General features: G+C 34.9%; 1 protein-coding gene across 1 annotated transcript in view; it reads right to left on the bottom strand.

Moving 5' to 3' along the window:
• The window catches only part of RhoGAP68F (Rho GTPase activating protein at 68F), a 132,491-nt gene extending 116,230 nt beyond the window's left edge, over window positions 1-16,261 (bottom strand). The window contains exon 1 of the mRNA XM_090380518.1: window positions 16,081-16,261. Coding sequence (XP_090236644.1) covers window positions 16,081-16,135 — 55 coding nt within the window. The 5' untranslated portion in view covers window positions 16,136-16,261. The remainder of the gene's footprint in view (window positions 1-16,080) is intronic.
• Window positions 16,262-18,386: the final 2,125 nt, after the last annotated feature.

Raw genomic sequence — 18,386 nt, 5'->3', positions numbered from 1 at the left:
AATTTTAATCAAAGAATATTTAGATCTGAATTTATTGATAACCATGTACATACAAGTAACATTATTCACACACTTATTTAAAATAAAAATGTTTTTACATAAATAAAGCATTAAAGTATTAATTCTAATTAAAGTAAGTTTTTTCATAATGATTACTTTTCATAAATTTACTATCATATGCAAAATGCTAGAAGCAGAAATGACGTCACTAATCTGTTTAACGTTCTGACTCAAAACAGTTGCTACTACTTCAAACTAAATGTAGACTTTTCTTCTCTCAGTTTAATGAACCAACCCACCTCAATAAATATTGAGGTCAATTTCAAGGACACCCTTTATATATGGTTACACACAATTTGAATCTTAGGAGAGATTAAAAAATAAAATAATGAGAAACATAAAATAAAATAAAATAAAAAAAATAGACAAACATAACTGACAAAGTGTTGATTTGTTTATTTATTTTTAGTTAGGAAAGTTACAGTTCACATTTACAGATACATATGAGTATGTATGAGTATCTATAGTTACAGTAGACTCTCAAAAACACCATTTGACTTAAATTATTTTGTTGCTCATGTGTGAATTGCAAGTGCTGCAATCACATGATTTAAATGTGATAAATAACGCATCTCGTTTTTGCACTTTTGTGTGACATGTTTCATCCATCCTAAGAGGCAAAAATCTAAAGGGCTTATATGTGGTGACCTAGGTGGCCAATTGTGGACCACTGCAACTGATCCATCACCTAGAGAACTGGTCATTAAGGTGAGTAACCAATGCATGGGTTATTGAGGAGGACATGTTGGAGATATATTCAATGCCATGTAGCCAAAGGTTCCAACAGTTGTAGCAATTTGTTTTTCAGAATTTGCAGACAGACCTGTCCAGTAAGAAACCTTCAAATATAAATAGACTAAAAGTGGCACGGGGGTTCATTTCAAGCCAAACATGAGAATTTTGTCTTAAGTGACTTGAGCTTCATCACTGAATAGGACGTAATGTACAAATGGAGACCACTTACAAATGTCCAGCCAATGGGCAGGATTCCCAGGCTCAAGATGTTGAACATGCTGTGCATGGTATCGATTCATGCCTTCTTTATGCAATGTTCTCCATACTTTCAATTTGGAAACTTAAGACACGTGATACTCTTCAAGTACTAGTACAAGAACTATGCTGTATGACCTCAGCAATTCTCTTGCTTAGCCACATCTTGGAAAACCATTAATAATTTGTTAATTCAGAAAATGTAGCTAATATTCAGTAACAGCAGCAAAGCTCATTTTTTAAAATGAGCTTTGCTGCATCATTTAAAAAATGAACTTTTTTAAAATTAAAATAGTATTTTTAGCAAACAAAAAGCAAATGTTTAATTATTATTTAAAAAATTAATGAATAAAATTAATATACATTGTAATGTGCTAATAAAAGGTCAAACATTAGTATACTCCAAGCATAATTCCAAAAAGTGGATATTTTTTTCAAATATTAAATTTAAAATCTAGAGGCCTTTCATGATACCGATATCACTCATTTTACAAAACGGTGATATTATAGCTGGATTAGGGGAGGATTAGGCAAATTGTTAAAGGAGATGTAAAGAAAGAGATAGATAGTGTTGTTTTTTTTTTGTTTTTTTGATACTGTATAAGCTTGCTTCTTTGCACATTTGCCTCTACTAATAACCAGGAAAATCTTCCTGGTTATTAGTACATTTCCTTCAAGGTTTTCCAATTTATCACAAAAACATTTATTGACAAGGACACTTTCTATGAATCTGCAACATTTTTTTAAAAGCTTGGAAATTCATTTTTGGAAATGGTATTTTTTGGCTTTCCTACATCCACCAAGATTTCTTGCTATGGCATTACCTTTTGAGAAAAGCTATTTTTCTTGGTTTTTCTATTAAAAATTTTATAACTCTGTTGAATTGTATCAAAATGACTCCAAAAATTTTTTTGTAAGTGCCAAAGCACTAATGACTTAATTTTTAATGCTCCCAACAATATTTTCTAAATCATAAACATTAAATAAATTTAATCCCAATTCAATTTTATACTTGCAAACTGATATTAAAATAATAACTGATACTAAAAATATCTGAAAACAAGTATACGAAATCTGTTTGGAATAAATAAAAAATTATGCAAAGATAATTAAACTCTTGTCAGAAACTGCTTTAAAAGAGAAATACTGTATGAAAATTATCAGGATGTACTGCAATAATTAAAGACAAACACCAGCCAAGGAATTAAAAATTTTACTATAAAAATAAAATATACAGAAATAAAATAAAATATAATGAAATACTGTGATACACTATCGGAAGACTAAAATATTACAATAAATTACGATAAAATAAACTACGATAAAACGTTAAAAATATAGTTAAAAATATACCGAAGCAATAAAATTATCTAAAATAAATTGGATTAAAAGCGATAAAAGCTGAAGCTTTCAGAGACTGCTGTCTCCTTCTTCAACAGTAAAAATGAAACTTCATACTGTTGAAGAAGGAGACAGCAGTCTCCGAAAGCTTCAGGTTTTATCGCTTTTAATCCAATTTATTTTAGATAATTTTATTGCTTCGGTATATTTTTAACTATATTTTTAACGTTTTATCGTAGTTTATTTTATCGTAATTTATTGTAATATTTTAGTCTTCCGATAGTGTATCACAGTATTTCATTATATTTTATTTTTATAGTAAAATTTTTAATTCCTTGGCTGGTGTTTGTCTTTAATTATTGCAGTATGGAATTTCCCAGCCCCATAGGCCTGTTTGAAGTTATCAGGATGTGTCCAAGACTTTTATTGCATCTGAATTCTTGGTGGGCACACACTTGTTAAATCAACAAGTTAACTTGTTAACAGTAAATTCTAAGTGGGAAGCATTCAAAGAATTAATCGTGGAAGCTACTAGACTTTATATACCGATTAAGAAATATCGTTCAAGGTTTAGGCCTAAATGGTTATCAAATGAACTAATGAGACTCGTGACAGAGAAGAAAAATGCATGGGATGCATATAAATTATCAGGTGACGCAGAAGCCTGTAGCAGATATAAGCTAGTCTGTAATCAGGTCACAAAGGAGGTTCGGCAGGCAAAGGCAGATTACGAGAAATCTTTGGCAAAAGATGCTAAGAAAAACAGCAAGGATTTCTTTACTTATATAAACTCTAAAAGGAAGGGGATGAATATGATTGGTCCACTTGACATCGATGGTTCGACTGTTGATGATCCTGCTCAGATAGCAAACAAACTGAATGAGTATTTTGCATCTACATTCACACGTGAGGAATTATTACAATTTGAAAATGGAAGAAGGTTATCAAATTGTAGCAGTGTGCTTAATGATTTTGTAATGACTGAGAGCAAAGTGGAGGAGAAATTGTTGAAGTTAAACATAAGAAAGGCACCTGGGGTGGATGGGATCTATCCAGTTATTTTAAAGGAGGCGGCAAAGCAACTAAGCAAACCCTTAGCCATAATTATGAGAGCATCCTTGGACTCAGGGGAGGTTCCCACGGACTGGAGATGTGCAAATGTGTCCCCAATTCACAAAGGTGGATCGAAGGGTGACACGAGTAATTACAGACCAGTTAGTTTAACTTCTGTTCCGGGTAAAATAATGGAGTCGCTGGTTAAAGATGCATTGCAGGATCATCTAGACAAGACTGCAGCAATAATTCAAACACAGCATGGGTTTGTTAAGGGAAAGTCTTGTCTGACAAATTTGATTGGTTATTATGATGTGGTCACAAAGGAACTGGATGCAAAAAATAATTTTGATATCATATACTTGGATTTCAGGAAAGCTTTTGACACTGTTGCGCATGGAAGTCTACTGTACAAATTGGAGCAGAATGGTATTAAGGGTAAGTTGCTACAATGGATAAAAGGATGGTTAAGTGGGAGAAGACAGAGGGTGGTAATCAATGGGTGCTGCTCTTCGTGGACTAATGTTATTAGTGGAGTCCCACAGGGTTCGGTGTTGGGTCCACTGTTGTTTTGTGTATTTATCAATGATATTGATGAAGGTATATCAGGCTTAATGTCGAAGTTTGCAGATGACACAAAGATTGGCAGGGTTGTTAATGACAGTAATGGCAGTGTGCTACTGCAACAGGATCTAGATAATTTGGGCAGATGGGCTAAGAAGTGGCAACTGAAGTTCAACCTTGACAAATGCAAAGTACTGCATATGGGTAGAAGTAACCCCAGAGAAACGTACCAACTGTGTGGTACTACACTTAAGGTGGTAGAAAATGAAAAAGACCTGGGAGTAATTGTGCAGTCAGATATGAAGTTTTCTGAGCAGTGCAGACAGGCTGCTAGGGCGGGTCATGGGGTTTTGTCAATGATATATAGGAATTTTGCTAGCAGGGAAAAGGAGGTGATTGTCCCTCTGTATAAGGCAATGGTCAGGCCACGCCTTGAGTACTGCGTACAGGTCTGGGGGCCTCATTTTAGGAAGGATGTAGATTTGCTTGAGCGTGTACAGAGAAGAGCAACACGATTGGTGAGGGGAATGAAGGGATTCTCTTACCAAGAGAGGCTTAAGTTCTGCAAATTGCAGTGGCTGGAGACTAGGCACCTGCGCGGTGATCTGATTGAGGTCTATAAGGCCTTGAATGGGTTGAGCATGCTGAATTCTGATGGGATCCTTCCACTTGTTCAGATTACCAACCTACGGGGACATAAGTTCAAATTAAGAAAGGACAGATGTAGAATAGATGTGCGGAAATTTGCCTTTAGCCAGCGGGTGGTTAATTGCTGGAACAAACTTCCATCTGTCGTTGTGGAAGTTGATAGGTTAAATAAATTTAAGGAGGAACTGGACAGGCATTTGGAGGGAATGGTGTGATATTTTTTTTTTTTTTTTTTTTTTTTTTTGGCTGATAAAGCCAAAAAAAAAAAAAAAAAAAAAATCATGTGCCACTACTACTACTACTACTTTCACATTTTAAAAAAATTGCATATTTGTTAGTGCCTTCACATGTGGCCTTCTTTAGACAAAACCTCCAAGAGCTGTTAGCAGTGTTTAATTATTAGTAAATTGTAATAAATACTTCCTTTAAAAATACAGCATTCTAACAGTGGCATTCCAATGAGCATTCCTGCTATGTAAAAATTACTATATAGTCATAAGTCACATAGCAACCTCCCCCCCTTTATATATATGCAAGCAGAAATTTTCTAGGAACTTAATACATATACCCTTATCTTTATGCATTTAATAAAGTTAAAGTGTATGTTCAGATCTATCACATCACAATACAAATCATAACACCAAGAAAATTGGTAAATTAACTAGTGTCAATCTTATATTCTAATAATAGATGTGATAATTATAAAAGCTGATGAAACTGAATTATAACAGTAAATGTACATACATTACTGTATTAATGATAATAATCCCACTGTCTAACATTAATGACTTTGGATGACACATAATTAGCTGATAAGGAGAAGGTTATGTAATACAATGACAACATATTACATAATTTAACCTACAATGCACTCTGCCTGCTAAAAAATATCCACTGTACTAACTGGATTTTTTTTTTATTTAATAACTAATATAAATCATTCTCTTCCTCTATCTACTTTTTTTTCTTTTTTTTTTTACTTGTAAGTTGAAACTGCAGAGAAGACGAATGATCTTTGTGAATTTTATGGTATCACTATCTTTAAACATGCCAAGAAAAACCATAAAAAAATCGCATATTATTATTCATATGGTGCAAGGAAGTCTGAGGCTTATGCTACACTAGCCAAAAAACATTGCTGAGTTACCCTGAGAGAAAAAGTCACAAGTAGAAATGAATCACCAAGAAGAGAAGCATTAACCCCAGGGGCTCACATTTGGTGAGTATGGGCTTGGCACACCCAGGGTTCTGAGCTGGGTATCATCATTCTTCTCTTTTTTGGTGATTCCTCCTACTTCTCTCTCTCTCTGTACTCAAATTTTTTTTGGCTGGTGCAGTATAAGCTTCAGGCTTCCTTGCACCCTATGGCTTTTAATAATAATAATTAGTACAGGCATATGATGCAAGAAAGCAAAAAGGGCCAAAAAGGGAAAAAAAAAAAAAAAACACTCCCACCCCTCCATTCGTTCGAAATACCTGTCCAGCTGAGCCTTAAATTTATTTAGGCTATCAACTTCCACAACAAGGGATGGAAGTCTGTTCCACCAACCAACTACCCGCTGGCTAAAAGCAAATTTCCACACATCTATCCTACATCTGTCTTTCCTCAATTTGAATTTGTGCCCTCTTAGGTGATTATTCTGAGCAAGAGGAAGAGTCCCATCAGCATTGAGCATGCTCAAACCATTGAAAGCTTTATACACCTCTATCAGATCACTTCACCGGTGCCTAGTATCCAGACACTGTAATTTGCAAAACTTAAGCCTTTCTTCGTAAGAGCAACCCTTTATTCCATTCACTAATCTTGTTGCCCTTCTCTGTACTCGTTCCAGCAGCTCTACATCCTTCTTGAAATGAGGCCTCCAGTCCTGTATACAGTACTCAAGGTGTGGCCTGACCATTGCCTTATACAAGGGAATAATTACCTCCTTATCCCTGCTAGACAAATTTCTGTATATCAATGACAAGACACCATGACCTACTCTTGCAGCCCATCTGCACTGCTCAGAAAACTTCATATCTGCCTGCACAATTACCCCCAGGTCCTTTTCATTCTCTACCACTGTCAGTGTAGTACCACAGAGTTGATACATTAATCTGGGGTTACTGTTTCCCATATGTAGTACTTTACATTTGTCAACGTTAAACTTCATTTAAACTTCATAAACCTCTCAGCCCATCTGCTCAACCTTTCCAGATCCTGTTGCAGCAGCATACTGTCAGTAGTGTCCTTAATAACCCTGCCAACCTTTGTATCGTCAAACTTGGACAGTATTGTCAACGATATATAGAAATTTTTCTAGCAGGGATAAGGAGGTGATTATTCCCTTGTATAAGGCAATGGTCAGGCCACACCTAGAGTACTGTATACAGGCCTGGAGGCCTCATTTCAGGAAGGATGTAGAGCTGCTGGAACGAGTACAGAGAAGGGCAACTAGATTGGTGAATGGGACAAAGGGGTTCTCTTACGAAGAAAGGCTTAAGTTTTGCAAATTACAGTGTCTGGAAACTAGGCACCAGCGGGGTGATCTGATAGAGGTGTACAAAGCCTTGAATGGTTTGAGCATGCTCAATGCTGATGGGATTCTTCCTCTAGCTCAGAAAAATCACCTGAGAGGGCATAAATTCAAATTGAGGAAAGACAGATGTAGGATAGATGTGCGGAAATTTGCCTTTAGCCAGCGGGTGGTTGGTGGGTGGAACAGACTTCCATCCCTTGTCGTGGAAGTTGATAGCCTAAATAAGTTTAAGGCTCAGCTGGACAGGTATTTCGAACGAACAGAGGGGTGAAGTGGAAGTGGTTATTTTTATTTATTTATGTTACTTTTTTTTTTTTTTTTTTTTTTTTTGGCTGATGCTGCATAAGCTTGCTTTCTTGCATCAAATGCCTCTACTAATGCTAATGCTAATGCTAATACCATCATCAATATCATTTATAAATACAGAAAACAACAATGGACCCGACACTGAACCCTGAGGGACTCCACTAATAACATTAGTCCATGATGAGCAGTGTCCATTTATTACCACTCTCTGTCTTCTCCCCCTCAGTGCTGAATGATCATATTCAGCTCAGGACCCTGGGTATGTCAAGCCCATACTCACCAGATATGAGCCCCCGGGGTAATATATAAAAATTCACAAAATATAAATATATAATATCACAGTTACCCAAAAAAAAAAAAAAATATTACTATTAAAACCTAGCATTTAATACAAAAAAAAAAAAAAAGGTTTGGCCTGTATTAGTATTACTATTGGTAATATGATGCAAGGCTTATACAGCACCAGTCACAAAATAAAAAAAAAATAATAATAATATATCACTTGCCCACTCCTTCAGGCACAGATGTGGGAAACCATAGGTGGCACCTGGCCCTAATACTATGCACATTCCTTCCAATAATTTGCCTAAGCCTTCCTTAAATTTATTCAAACTACCCCACCTCAACAATGGTAGGTGGAAGTTTATTCCAATAACTGATTACTCACTGCCTGAATTCATATTTCCATACATCTATTCTGCAGATATCTTTTTTCCAATTTAAATTTATGCCTCCTTTATAGAATTGATTTACTTAAACCTTCTCAAGCCTTACACACTTCAGTTAGGTCACACCACAGATAACAATTTCCAGAATCCCAGTCTTTCTTGGTAAGAATATTGTTTTGTACCTCAGCTAATCTTGTTACTCACCTCTGTACACTTTCAAAGAGATCTGTATTTATTAAAACAAGATTTCCAATTCTGATGTTGCCTAATCACCTCTTTATCCCTGCTAGCAAAGTTACTATAGATCATTTTTGCTAAAAGAGTAAAAAAGAAAAACCATTTCCTTCCTCACAGCATACCATTATATTTCTTTAAGTGGTCAGTCTCAACTACCCACAGAAGTAACTCATTGCAATAATTAAAACTCACTTACTAAAAAAAAAAAAAAAAAAATTGGGGTGCGCTAGATAAAATCCATGGGGATTATCCTCAATAAAATCGTGAGGGCTGTTTCCCACACTGGGAAACAGCCCTCACGATTTTATTATTATTTCTAAATAGTACTAAATAGTTATTTCTAAATAGTACTAAATAGTTATTTCTAAATAGTACTGCATTTCATTTACTACACTTGTTACATTAATGATTTCTTATCATTTTGTACTTGAACTTCAATTTAATTTTGTTTTGTGTTTTTTTTTATTTGTGATCTTTTAAAATTGTGTGATTTTTAGATATAATGCCTTTCATGTAAATGATTTATATATAAAAAATATATCAAACATATATTTATTTTATTTCCAGGGTGCACACTAGTCCTTTTAAGTAAAATGAGGGTGCACAACCAAAAAAATTTGGAGAGCACTGCTCTAAGGTACTCTAAGGTTCCCCGGTTCTGCAGCCAACAACATATTTTAATTAAGTCTTTTTTTTTTAAATGAAATTAGTGATTTTTTTTAATGAATGAAATTATAAGATTTAGATGCATGAGTTGAAGGTTGAGAAGATGAAAGACAATTGCTGAGATCAAATTTGAATTTATGTAGACTGTAATTTTCAGGAAATACATGAAGGAAGTTTGTTCCAGAAAACAGAGTTGAACAAATAAATGAGGAAGAAAATTTGTCTTGTGAGTTTCAAGTTGGACAATAAAATGGGTTTGGACTGATTTGGAACAGAGAGGGGTAATTATTGAAGCCAATTCAAAAGAACAGCGCACATGGAAGTACCAATGGAAAAGGCATGTACCAGAAACAAAATGTCTGTGAGAAAGATGGGTCATTAATTAACCTGACTGCATTCTTTTGAATGGAGTTTAAAGGCAGAGGGTTTTGGGTGCACTACCACTAATGTGGGAACAATATTCTATAGTAGGGCATATTCGTATTAACGAGATTTTACTGTACTATGTTAATAGTACTTAAAATAGAATCCTTCACTAATCAAGAAGGCACAAAAAAAGACAATTGTGTCAACTTGTATGAAGTAATGCTCACCTGAGATGCTGCAGTGAATTGATCTTTTGGGTTCCACGCTTCATGGCTGCCCAATGGAAGAACACAAATTCACCACCACCCAAAAATTCTGTGTTGCTGCAATTGCAGAGAAAATGATGGTTACTGTTTTCTGGAATATTGATGGAATAATCCTTACACATTGGTACTCAAGGGCACTACAGTGACTCTTATGAAGTAGTTCTGAAGAAAATGTTTCTCCTAGCACTTTAGAAATACATTCACACAGACCAAATCACATTCATTTCCATCAGGACAACACTTCACCATATTGTTCTGAAAATGTGAAAAGTTTTTTTTAAAGAAAGCAACATAGGTTATTCCACATCCTCCATACTCAAATGACCTTGCACCTAGTGACTTCTGGTTGTTACCAATGATGAAGGATGCTCTTTGTGACAGAAGAATTCCTAGCCAACAAGCAGCTGCTTCTGTCATTTACCAGTGGGCCAAATATACCTCCAGAAAGAGTTTTTCCACAGCCATCAAGAACAGGTGTGAAAAATGTGTGCAGCTTCTAGGAGAATACATTGAAAAGTGAGACACCTCTGTACCTTGTGTACTTTATGAGAAATAAATTTGGAGAACCTCTTGTATGCTTGGCCTGTTATCAAAATATGTATTGAAATTTGCATTACATAAAGTAAAATAACTTGGCACCTTTCTCACATTTTGATGTCCTGAAAAGGGCTGTTAAAATATTATGACTTATTCTGAGAGAGAAAGACTGGATTTCTTCAAAATCATCATGTTTGTTGACATATTAAAGTTCTGCCGCCATGTTGAATAATGTGTTGAGTCGTGAAATAGGTTGTTTCCATTGGTAGAGTATAAAAACACATTCCAAACAATTTTTATAGCTTACAAATTTAACATCTTCCCCTTTATATTGATATTACTCTTCATTTCATTCTCACTTGTGGTGGTTATGCTGAATACGCAAGTATAAATGACATCAACCAAACCAAAAAACAACTAAGCAATGTGTGTACTTATTATATGGAATGATGACTTCCTACCTCATCTCCAGGCAAAACACCTCAGTGCATTCATCCAGTCTACAGCATACTCCCACTCTCAATTTTTTGATCAGAAACATGACCTCTCAATTCCCATCTGTTTTTCCCATATACAGTGTATGTACCACATTCAAAGAAAGTGCAGTAAAGATCAAACCTAGTTGGAGCTATTGCCCATGATTTATAAATAAAACTAATATGCTACCAGGCAATCCAGTAGGCCCTGATACGTTGAGACTGTAACGTAGGAAATAATGTAATTATCCACAGCTGCCTGAGAGACTGCTGAGGAGAGGGAAGGGGGGGATTATAAATATTGGATTTCTCATAAACACATTCTTAATAGTTTTAGTACTGTCAAGAAAAGTTAACTGAGGGGGGTTACTCTGGTTTTGTTGGTTGTCTGCTGGTGTCTAGTCACATTGAATAAGGCAGGAATATTTAAATTCTGTGTCTAAAATGTAGCAGATGAATTTTGGTGGTCAAAGGTGAAGAAGAGGTAAATTATTACAGACTACTGAATACAAATGCTTTGTAGGACACTTTTAAAAGAATTTACTATCTTGAAACATATTGGTTCCAGTAAAGTATTGACAAAAGGAGGATGCTAAAATGGATAAGAAAGAGTAGACAGATCTTATACAGGTGAAGAAGGAATCGTGGAATAATTACAGATTACTGCATGACACATAAGAGAAATATAAGCAGATATGTGAACCTGCTAGAGAAAAGGGGCTAAAAAGAGGGACGATGAGTTCTTGTATGTAAATGCAAAAAACAGTAAATCATGTAGGTCTTTCCCATAGAGTTGAAATAGTGAAATCATCACTATTTCAACTATTAATCAATCTATTTTCACAACTAAAAGCACATTTTAGAACTGCAGGGAGGGAGAGAAAGGGTCATAATGCAGTAAGATTAGCGATTAGTGAAATTGAGGAAGGATGGTTGCAGGATAGATATGCAGATGTTTGCCTATAGCCAGCAGATGGTTGATTGTTGGAACAAAGTTCCATTTGTTGCTGTGGAAGTCAGTAGTTTGAATAAATTCAATGAAGAATTATTGGAGAGGATAAACAGGTGATGTGATAAGGTGGGTTTTTTTTTTTGCTGATGATTCATAAGCTTGCTTTCTTGCATCATATGGTACATCTACTACTAATAATAATAACATATAATGATCTGAAAACCATCTATCAGAAACACTACAGAGGTTGAGAGAGGATATGGTTCACAGTGTGTATCCAGTTATATTAAAGAATGCAGGAAAGTAGTACACCCATTGGGAGTGCTACTGAAGTCTTAAGATTCTGAGTTGATTCCATTGAACTAAAGTAAATGTTTTATGCATAAGAGAGAAATTCAGTAACTACAGCCTGGTGAGTTCGAATTCGGTAGTGGACAAGACAGTGGAATCAATGAGTAGGATGGAATATAGGAACGCTTTGATAAGAATAAAACACTAAACTGCATGGTTTAATGTTTTAATTTCTTTGTAGGTATCAACTAAACATGGTTTAGTTAGTTGACACCTGGCCTTTTGGCCATGAAGGGGCATTGCAACACTATCCAATCTTGTAAACGTTACAAACGAAGGTGGTGCAATAAAAGATCCCCTCCCTCTCTGTACACTCTCTTTCTTCACATCATGGAGGATGCTTGGCTGTTGAAGTACATAGATTTTCCAATTGAAATATTTCTTAGTGCCTGTCAAGATAAAGGAGATAATATTTAGATAGAGAGATCATGAAAAATGTCTAAAGAGATATAGAGTGTTTTTATTTTCAAAAAACAATTAAAAATGTTTTTAATATAAAAAAAATGATTTTTTGATTTTTCATAGTTGTGTTCATAATAGATTGAAAATAAAGTTTGCATCAAAAAGTGAAAAATTACCCATCCGGGTAATGTACACACCATTCATATTTTATATCAATATTCTCCAGATCTATAAACAAAAAAATGCTCAACTAAAGAAAACTAGATCTGGAAAAGTTTTTATTCACATCATAGTTACTTCCTACTTCCGTATCTGTTCAAGCAGCTGAGCCGTCTTCCACCACCACTGAATATTCTGAAAGCCATAAAACAGACTCTTATTCAATCAGATCAGCAACTTCAATGGCCTTCTTAATCCTCTTTTCTTAGGCTACAGCAGTGGGATTTCTGTTCAATTTGTCATGACTATTTTCATTTTGTACTTGTAATTTCAACTTAGATTGCCAAGGATAATAAATTACACTTGTATTTGCCTTGTTAATATGGGCAACGGGACCTTCCCCCAATTCCCACATTGGTCCTCCTTTCATCATACTTACTATGGACTTGCTGATCCTCCTTTCATCATACTTACTATGGACTTGCTGATCTGTTGAGTGTTTATAGAATCTTCCTGGTTTCATGTTCACATTCACTCTATATATCAATTAGAGAAAAACTGATACATGGATTGCAAGAAGTCACAAAGCTCCCCCATTGTAAAAAAAAATGTTATTTCTGGCCATGAGATATATTTGTTTCTTCACCTGATATGAGTTAGTAAAGTTGCATGATGTAATATCAATAGCAATTATCAAAATACTTGAACTCAAAGCATTTCACCATAAAGTTTAGATATTAGTTATTGCTAATAGAGACTATATATAAATCATCTATGTTTTGTCGATGTTTCCTTCTCTACTTGTTCATCTGTATACACTTGATAAAATTAATTGTAAAGGTGGCAGAGAAAAAGTGTAAGTAGTTAGGAAAGTTTTTTTTTTTTTTTAGCCAAATGCTGAAAAAAAAAATTTTCTTGCACTGCTCACATTTACATTATTACTTCTAATACTCTGGTTGCTTGAGAGAATGTAGCACTTGCTTTTGACTTAATTTGTTCCCAGAGATGAACGAGCCCTCGAGGAAAGCAAGATTTTTTACATTAGATGAGATCAATACAGATGCAGAAAACAGCATATATACTAATTATGTCATCTTAATGGATTACACTATCCGTCGCCACCAATGGCAAACTGTTACTAGTAGAGTACTGAAGATTCATAACTGTACTCTGTTCAGATTTAATTAACTTTCACTTATGAACATCAGTGCAGAACTTGTTGAATGACCATTTATTTGTGTCTATATACTACTATCCTTATTGGGGATTCACCAGCATTAATAGTGAATTTACTATTATTTTAATCAATTCTGCTCCCCATTTTGGTTTATTGTCTAAAACAGTATTTGATTATTTAGGCCACCTGAAGAGCAAATTTATGTTCACGATGGAAATTTGCATTTTACAAAGAAAACTTTATTACACGAATTTTTCTTAATAAAATTGTATTTTTAAATTTTGGAAGAAATTTTTTGCTAGTAAATTCTTTAAATTTCTGTAACATAGTATTATCTGAATTTGCAAAGTGCTGTAGTATATTTTTATAAATATTTACATTTTTGTCACATATGAGTTTTTCTTTCATTTTACAGATTAATCAGAATTTTGATTATCTAGGAAAATTTATTTCCCAACCACCTAGGATAATCGAAAGTCCATTGTAAAAGTCTCCATCTTAAATACACTATCAATTTTTTTTTTTTTTTTTTTTTTTGTTAATTATAACTGAGATTTTTGTTTTCCACTTTGGTGTTTTACATCCTCCTTAGGAGGAGAATGTAAAACATCAAATTGGAAAAGTTTCATTTGAGTTTAACTGACTTCAGAATTTATATTAGTAGTATTCGAGGGGAAAAAACTCATCTTCCTATCAATTTGTCTAATTCTTCCTTAAATTTATTCAAACTACACACCTCTCATAACACCAAATGGAAGTTTGTACCAACATTCAATCACTCTGGCTGAAAGGAAATTTTCACACATCTTACAACCATCCATTTTTCAATTTAAATTTATGTCCCCTTGTATATGTTGTCTGAGCAAGATACCAACCACGTTTAATTTCTTGGTAAAACTTTAGTATCCGGTACCCCTGGCCATGGCCAACGACCAGTTTTTGCTTGAATTACTCCCAAAATTGCATAAAAACCTAACCTTTTTCCAACAAACAAAAATGAGTCGATTAAAACACGACTCCTCTTATAAATGTTTTTTTTTTCCTTCTAATTACAACTATTTTTCTCAGTTCACATCCTTCACGCAACTTTGTGTTTGTCACATAGCATAACACGAGGTGTGCTGGATACTAAATTTCAGCCAATTTCTTCATCCATTTAGGGACTAAAACACCATCAATCAGGTGCCCTTGCAGAACTGGACTCTTTCTTGTTAAAGGTACCCTACTGTACTCCAGAAAAAAATATATAAATTGTCTTAAAGTGTGGAAGAATCATATAAGTCAAATCATTCACAGACTACCTAAAAATTCTATCAATTAGCATACTATACGATTTATATTATACTTTGTAATTTATTAATATACTGACTTGTTTTCATTCTTATCATCTGATGACAGGACTCTTGGTTTGCAACTTCAGCATTATGTTTAATATGCCTCCCATGCTTTTTTCCTTTAACCAATGTCAAAATGGTATTTTCTCTACCTTGAACAATCTCAATCACTACTGATTAATTAATGATAGTTAATTATCATTAGTTAAATGTATTTTATTCTCTCAAGGATTTTGTACCTACTGAGAATTCACAGACTGTTTTCTTAGATTTCCTTTAATCAGTTTATTATGCAAACGTTTATGGCTTTCACGAATGATGCAAAATATGATTTAACATAACACTGTAACGAGAGATAAATACCGTTAATAGCCTGTTTTCAGTAGATTAAATGTCCTCCCCCCTTTACTAACAACTAGCTAAGCATCAGTTTTAAAACCCCCAGTATGTCTGAAATATTAAAATTATCAATATAGTATTACTGAATACTAGTTAATAATCATATACTCATTATGATGAGTACAAACAGGTCGCAATATTTGTCACGAAGTATACATGTTTAATGAATGAACTACGAGTGAGCTAAAAATTGCTCACGGCTACTACCAAATTACCATAAAACATTGCGTATCACGTTAAGAAATTTTAAGCGTTATAACCATTCCCTAATATTAAAATGAAATAAATTAGCCAAAGCTCTAAATATATTTCAGAATCCTCGGTTTATCTTCATTTAAACATTCTGAGATAAATATAAAAACAGCATGTGCAATTTAAAAATATGACAGCTGTACGGAAGCAATGAAGTTGGTTTCATTGGCCTGGATTATACGCTTGTTTGATACGCTGTGACTCAAATTAGTACAATTTTACAAATTTTAAAATTAAAAAAAAATACAAAATAAAGTACGGTATATGAAGAAACAGGTAGTAGTCTGTAGAGCTGTTCTGTATTTGTCAAACTTCAGAAACCATAATTTTTACATCATACGGTGGCAAAACACACACCTGAAAAACGGCGTTCCAAACGTCTGCCATTCTGATCTATTTCCACTTCAGCCATTTCGAAATAAGTAAAGATGATCACTTAATATCGTTCATGTTTGGGCATTACATAAACAAGATAACTAACGAAGCAGTAAAAAAATAATTCGCATCCTTCCATTCACTGGATACACAGTGTTCTATACCCCCCTGACACACACACTACTTTCTGTGCAGACATGGTAACTGACTTCCGCTGGAAGTGGTGTCGCAATAATTTTGATTCGTGCAGCTCAAACACGATTTTCTTCAGACAGCATTTCGTAGCACATCCCTTAAGAAAAAAAGAAACTATTAATCCATACAGTTCATATAGATAAAAAATATATATAATAATCCCTTTTAATGGATATCATTTCAAATAACTGGATTTGAAAATTACAAATTATAACTTTTGATGATGAAGAATATTCAGAGAACGATAGGGCACGACTTAATTTACTAAATATTCGAGGAATCAATTTGAAGTTTAAATCAACCGCACAACTTGTGCATCTACTTGACTCAAACAGATAATTTACAACTTTTAACCAGCAGGAGATTATGGGTATCTCCAAAGTTAATAGCCAAAAGAATTCATCCAAGGATTGCAACTGCAATGCATATTAAAATGAAACTTTAACACCAAAAGTATTTACTTTTAAAAGATTTTTTTTTTTGAAGATGAATAATCTTGCGGAAAACATCTATCCCTGCATCTTCTGGGGGGTTTTTACTCAGAAAAACAACCTGCCGATTCGATAATGGCGTTGTTGAACCAAGGTGGGAGAGGCAGGTATGATCCTGGTTCAACAAATGGAGAAGGGATTGCGCCAGAGTGAATATCGACTACAACACTAATATTTTCTCTTCTGTTCACTTCATTATTAACTTAGTCACTTAATAAATATAAATAAAAAAGAAAAAACTAAATATTGTTCCCACTAACAAGCCCTCTGCGATTCAACAGTTGGTTGGATCGCCATTCTCCACACACCTTGTGGAAAAGACCTGCGTTCGAGTCCCGTCAGTGACAGGAAGAACTTTTAAGGGCCTTTTTCACAAGGACGCTCAGTTAGTTGGTATTAAGCGAGGGTAGCATGGTTGTTTTTTTTCTCCCGGAAACTCGGATTTTTCTTCAGCAAACAGAAAATCGACCTCAAAACGCACGCAATTTACAGACAATACACATGAAGCAATATGACCTTTGTCGCTGATGCTCCTAAACCCTTACAACAACAACAACCATTACACAAGAGACAGGTCAAGCCTTCTGCACACAAGGCAGCTACTTATCATTGTATGCTCACTCTTACCCATGTAATAGGAACTAATTCCATTAAAGCCCTTAAATTGCGTGTCCCTTTCTGAGTTTGAACCCGAGGAATGTGCCTTGGCGCGGCAAAGGAAGTAAGCAAACCTTTATCCATAATTATGAGAGCATCCTTGGACTCAGGGGAGGTCCCCACGGACTGGAGTTGTGTAAATGTATCCCCAATTCACAAAGGGGGATCGAAGGGTGACATGAGTAATTACAGACCAGGTAGTTTAACTTCTGTTCCGGATAAAATAATGGAGTCACTGGTTAAAGATGCATTGCAAGATCATCAAGACAACACTGCAGCAATAATTCAGACACAGCATGGGTTTGTTAAGGGAATATCTTGTCTGACAAATTTGATAGGATATTATGATCTGGTTACAAAGGAACTGGATGCAAAAAATAATTTTGATATCATATACTTGGATTTCAGGAAAGCTTTTGACACTATTGTGCATGGAAGACTACTGTACAAACTGGAGCAGAATGGTATTAAGGGTAAGTTGTTACAGTGGATAAAAGGATGGTTGAGTGGGAGAAGACAGAGGATGGTGCCCTTCGTGGACTAATGTTATTAGTGGAGTTCCACAGGGTTCGGCGTTGGGTCCACTGTTGTTTTGTTTATTTATCAATGATATTGATGAAGGTATATCAGGCTTAGTGTCGAAGTTTGCAGATGATACAAAGGCTGGCAGGATTGTTAATGATAGTAATGGCAGTGTGCTACTGCAACAGGATCTAGAAAATTTGGGCAGATGGGCTGAGAAGTGGCAACTGAAGTTTAACCTTGACAAATGCAAAGTACTGCATATGGGTAGAAGTAACCCCAGAGAAGCGTACCAACTGTGTGGTACTACTCTTAAGGTGGTAGAAAATAAAAAAGACCTGGGAGTAATTGTGCAGTCAGATATGAAGTTTTCTGAACAATGCAGACAGGCTGCCAGGGCAGGTCATGGGGTTTTGGCAATGA

This window comes from Mastigoproctus giganteus, chromosome 8, assembly GCF_048544385.1.
Source record: "Mastigoproctus giganteus isolate SK-2022 chromosome 8, ASM4854438v1, whole genome shotgun sequence".
NCBI lineage: Eukaryota > Metazoa > Arthropoda > Arachnida > Uropygi > Thelyphonidae > Mastigoproctus > Mastigoproctus giganteus.
Note: the sequence above shows the minus strand (reverse complement) of the source record. Positions and strands in the feature narration are given on the sequence as shown.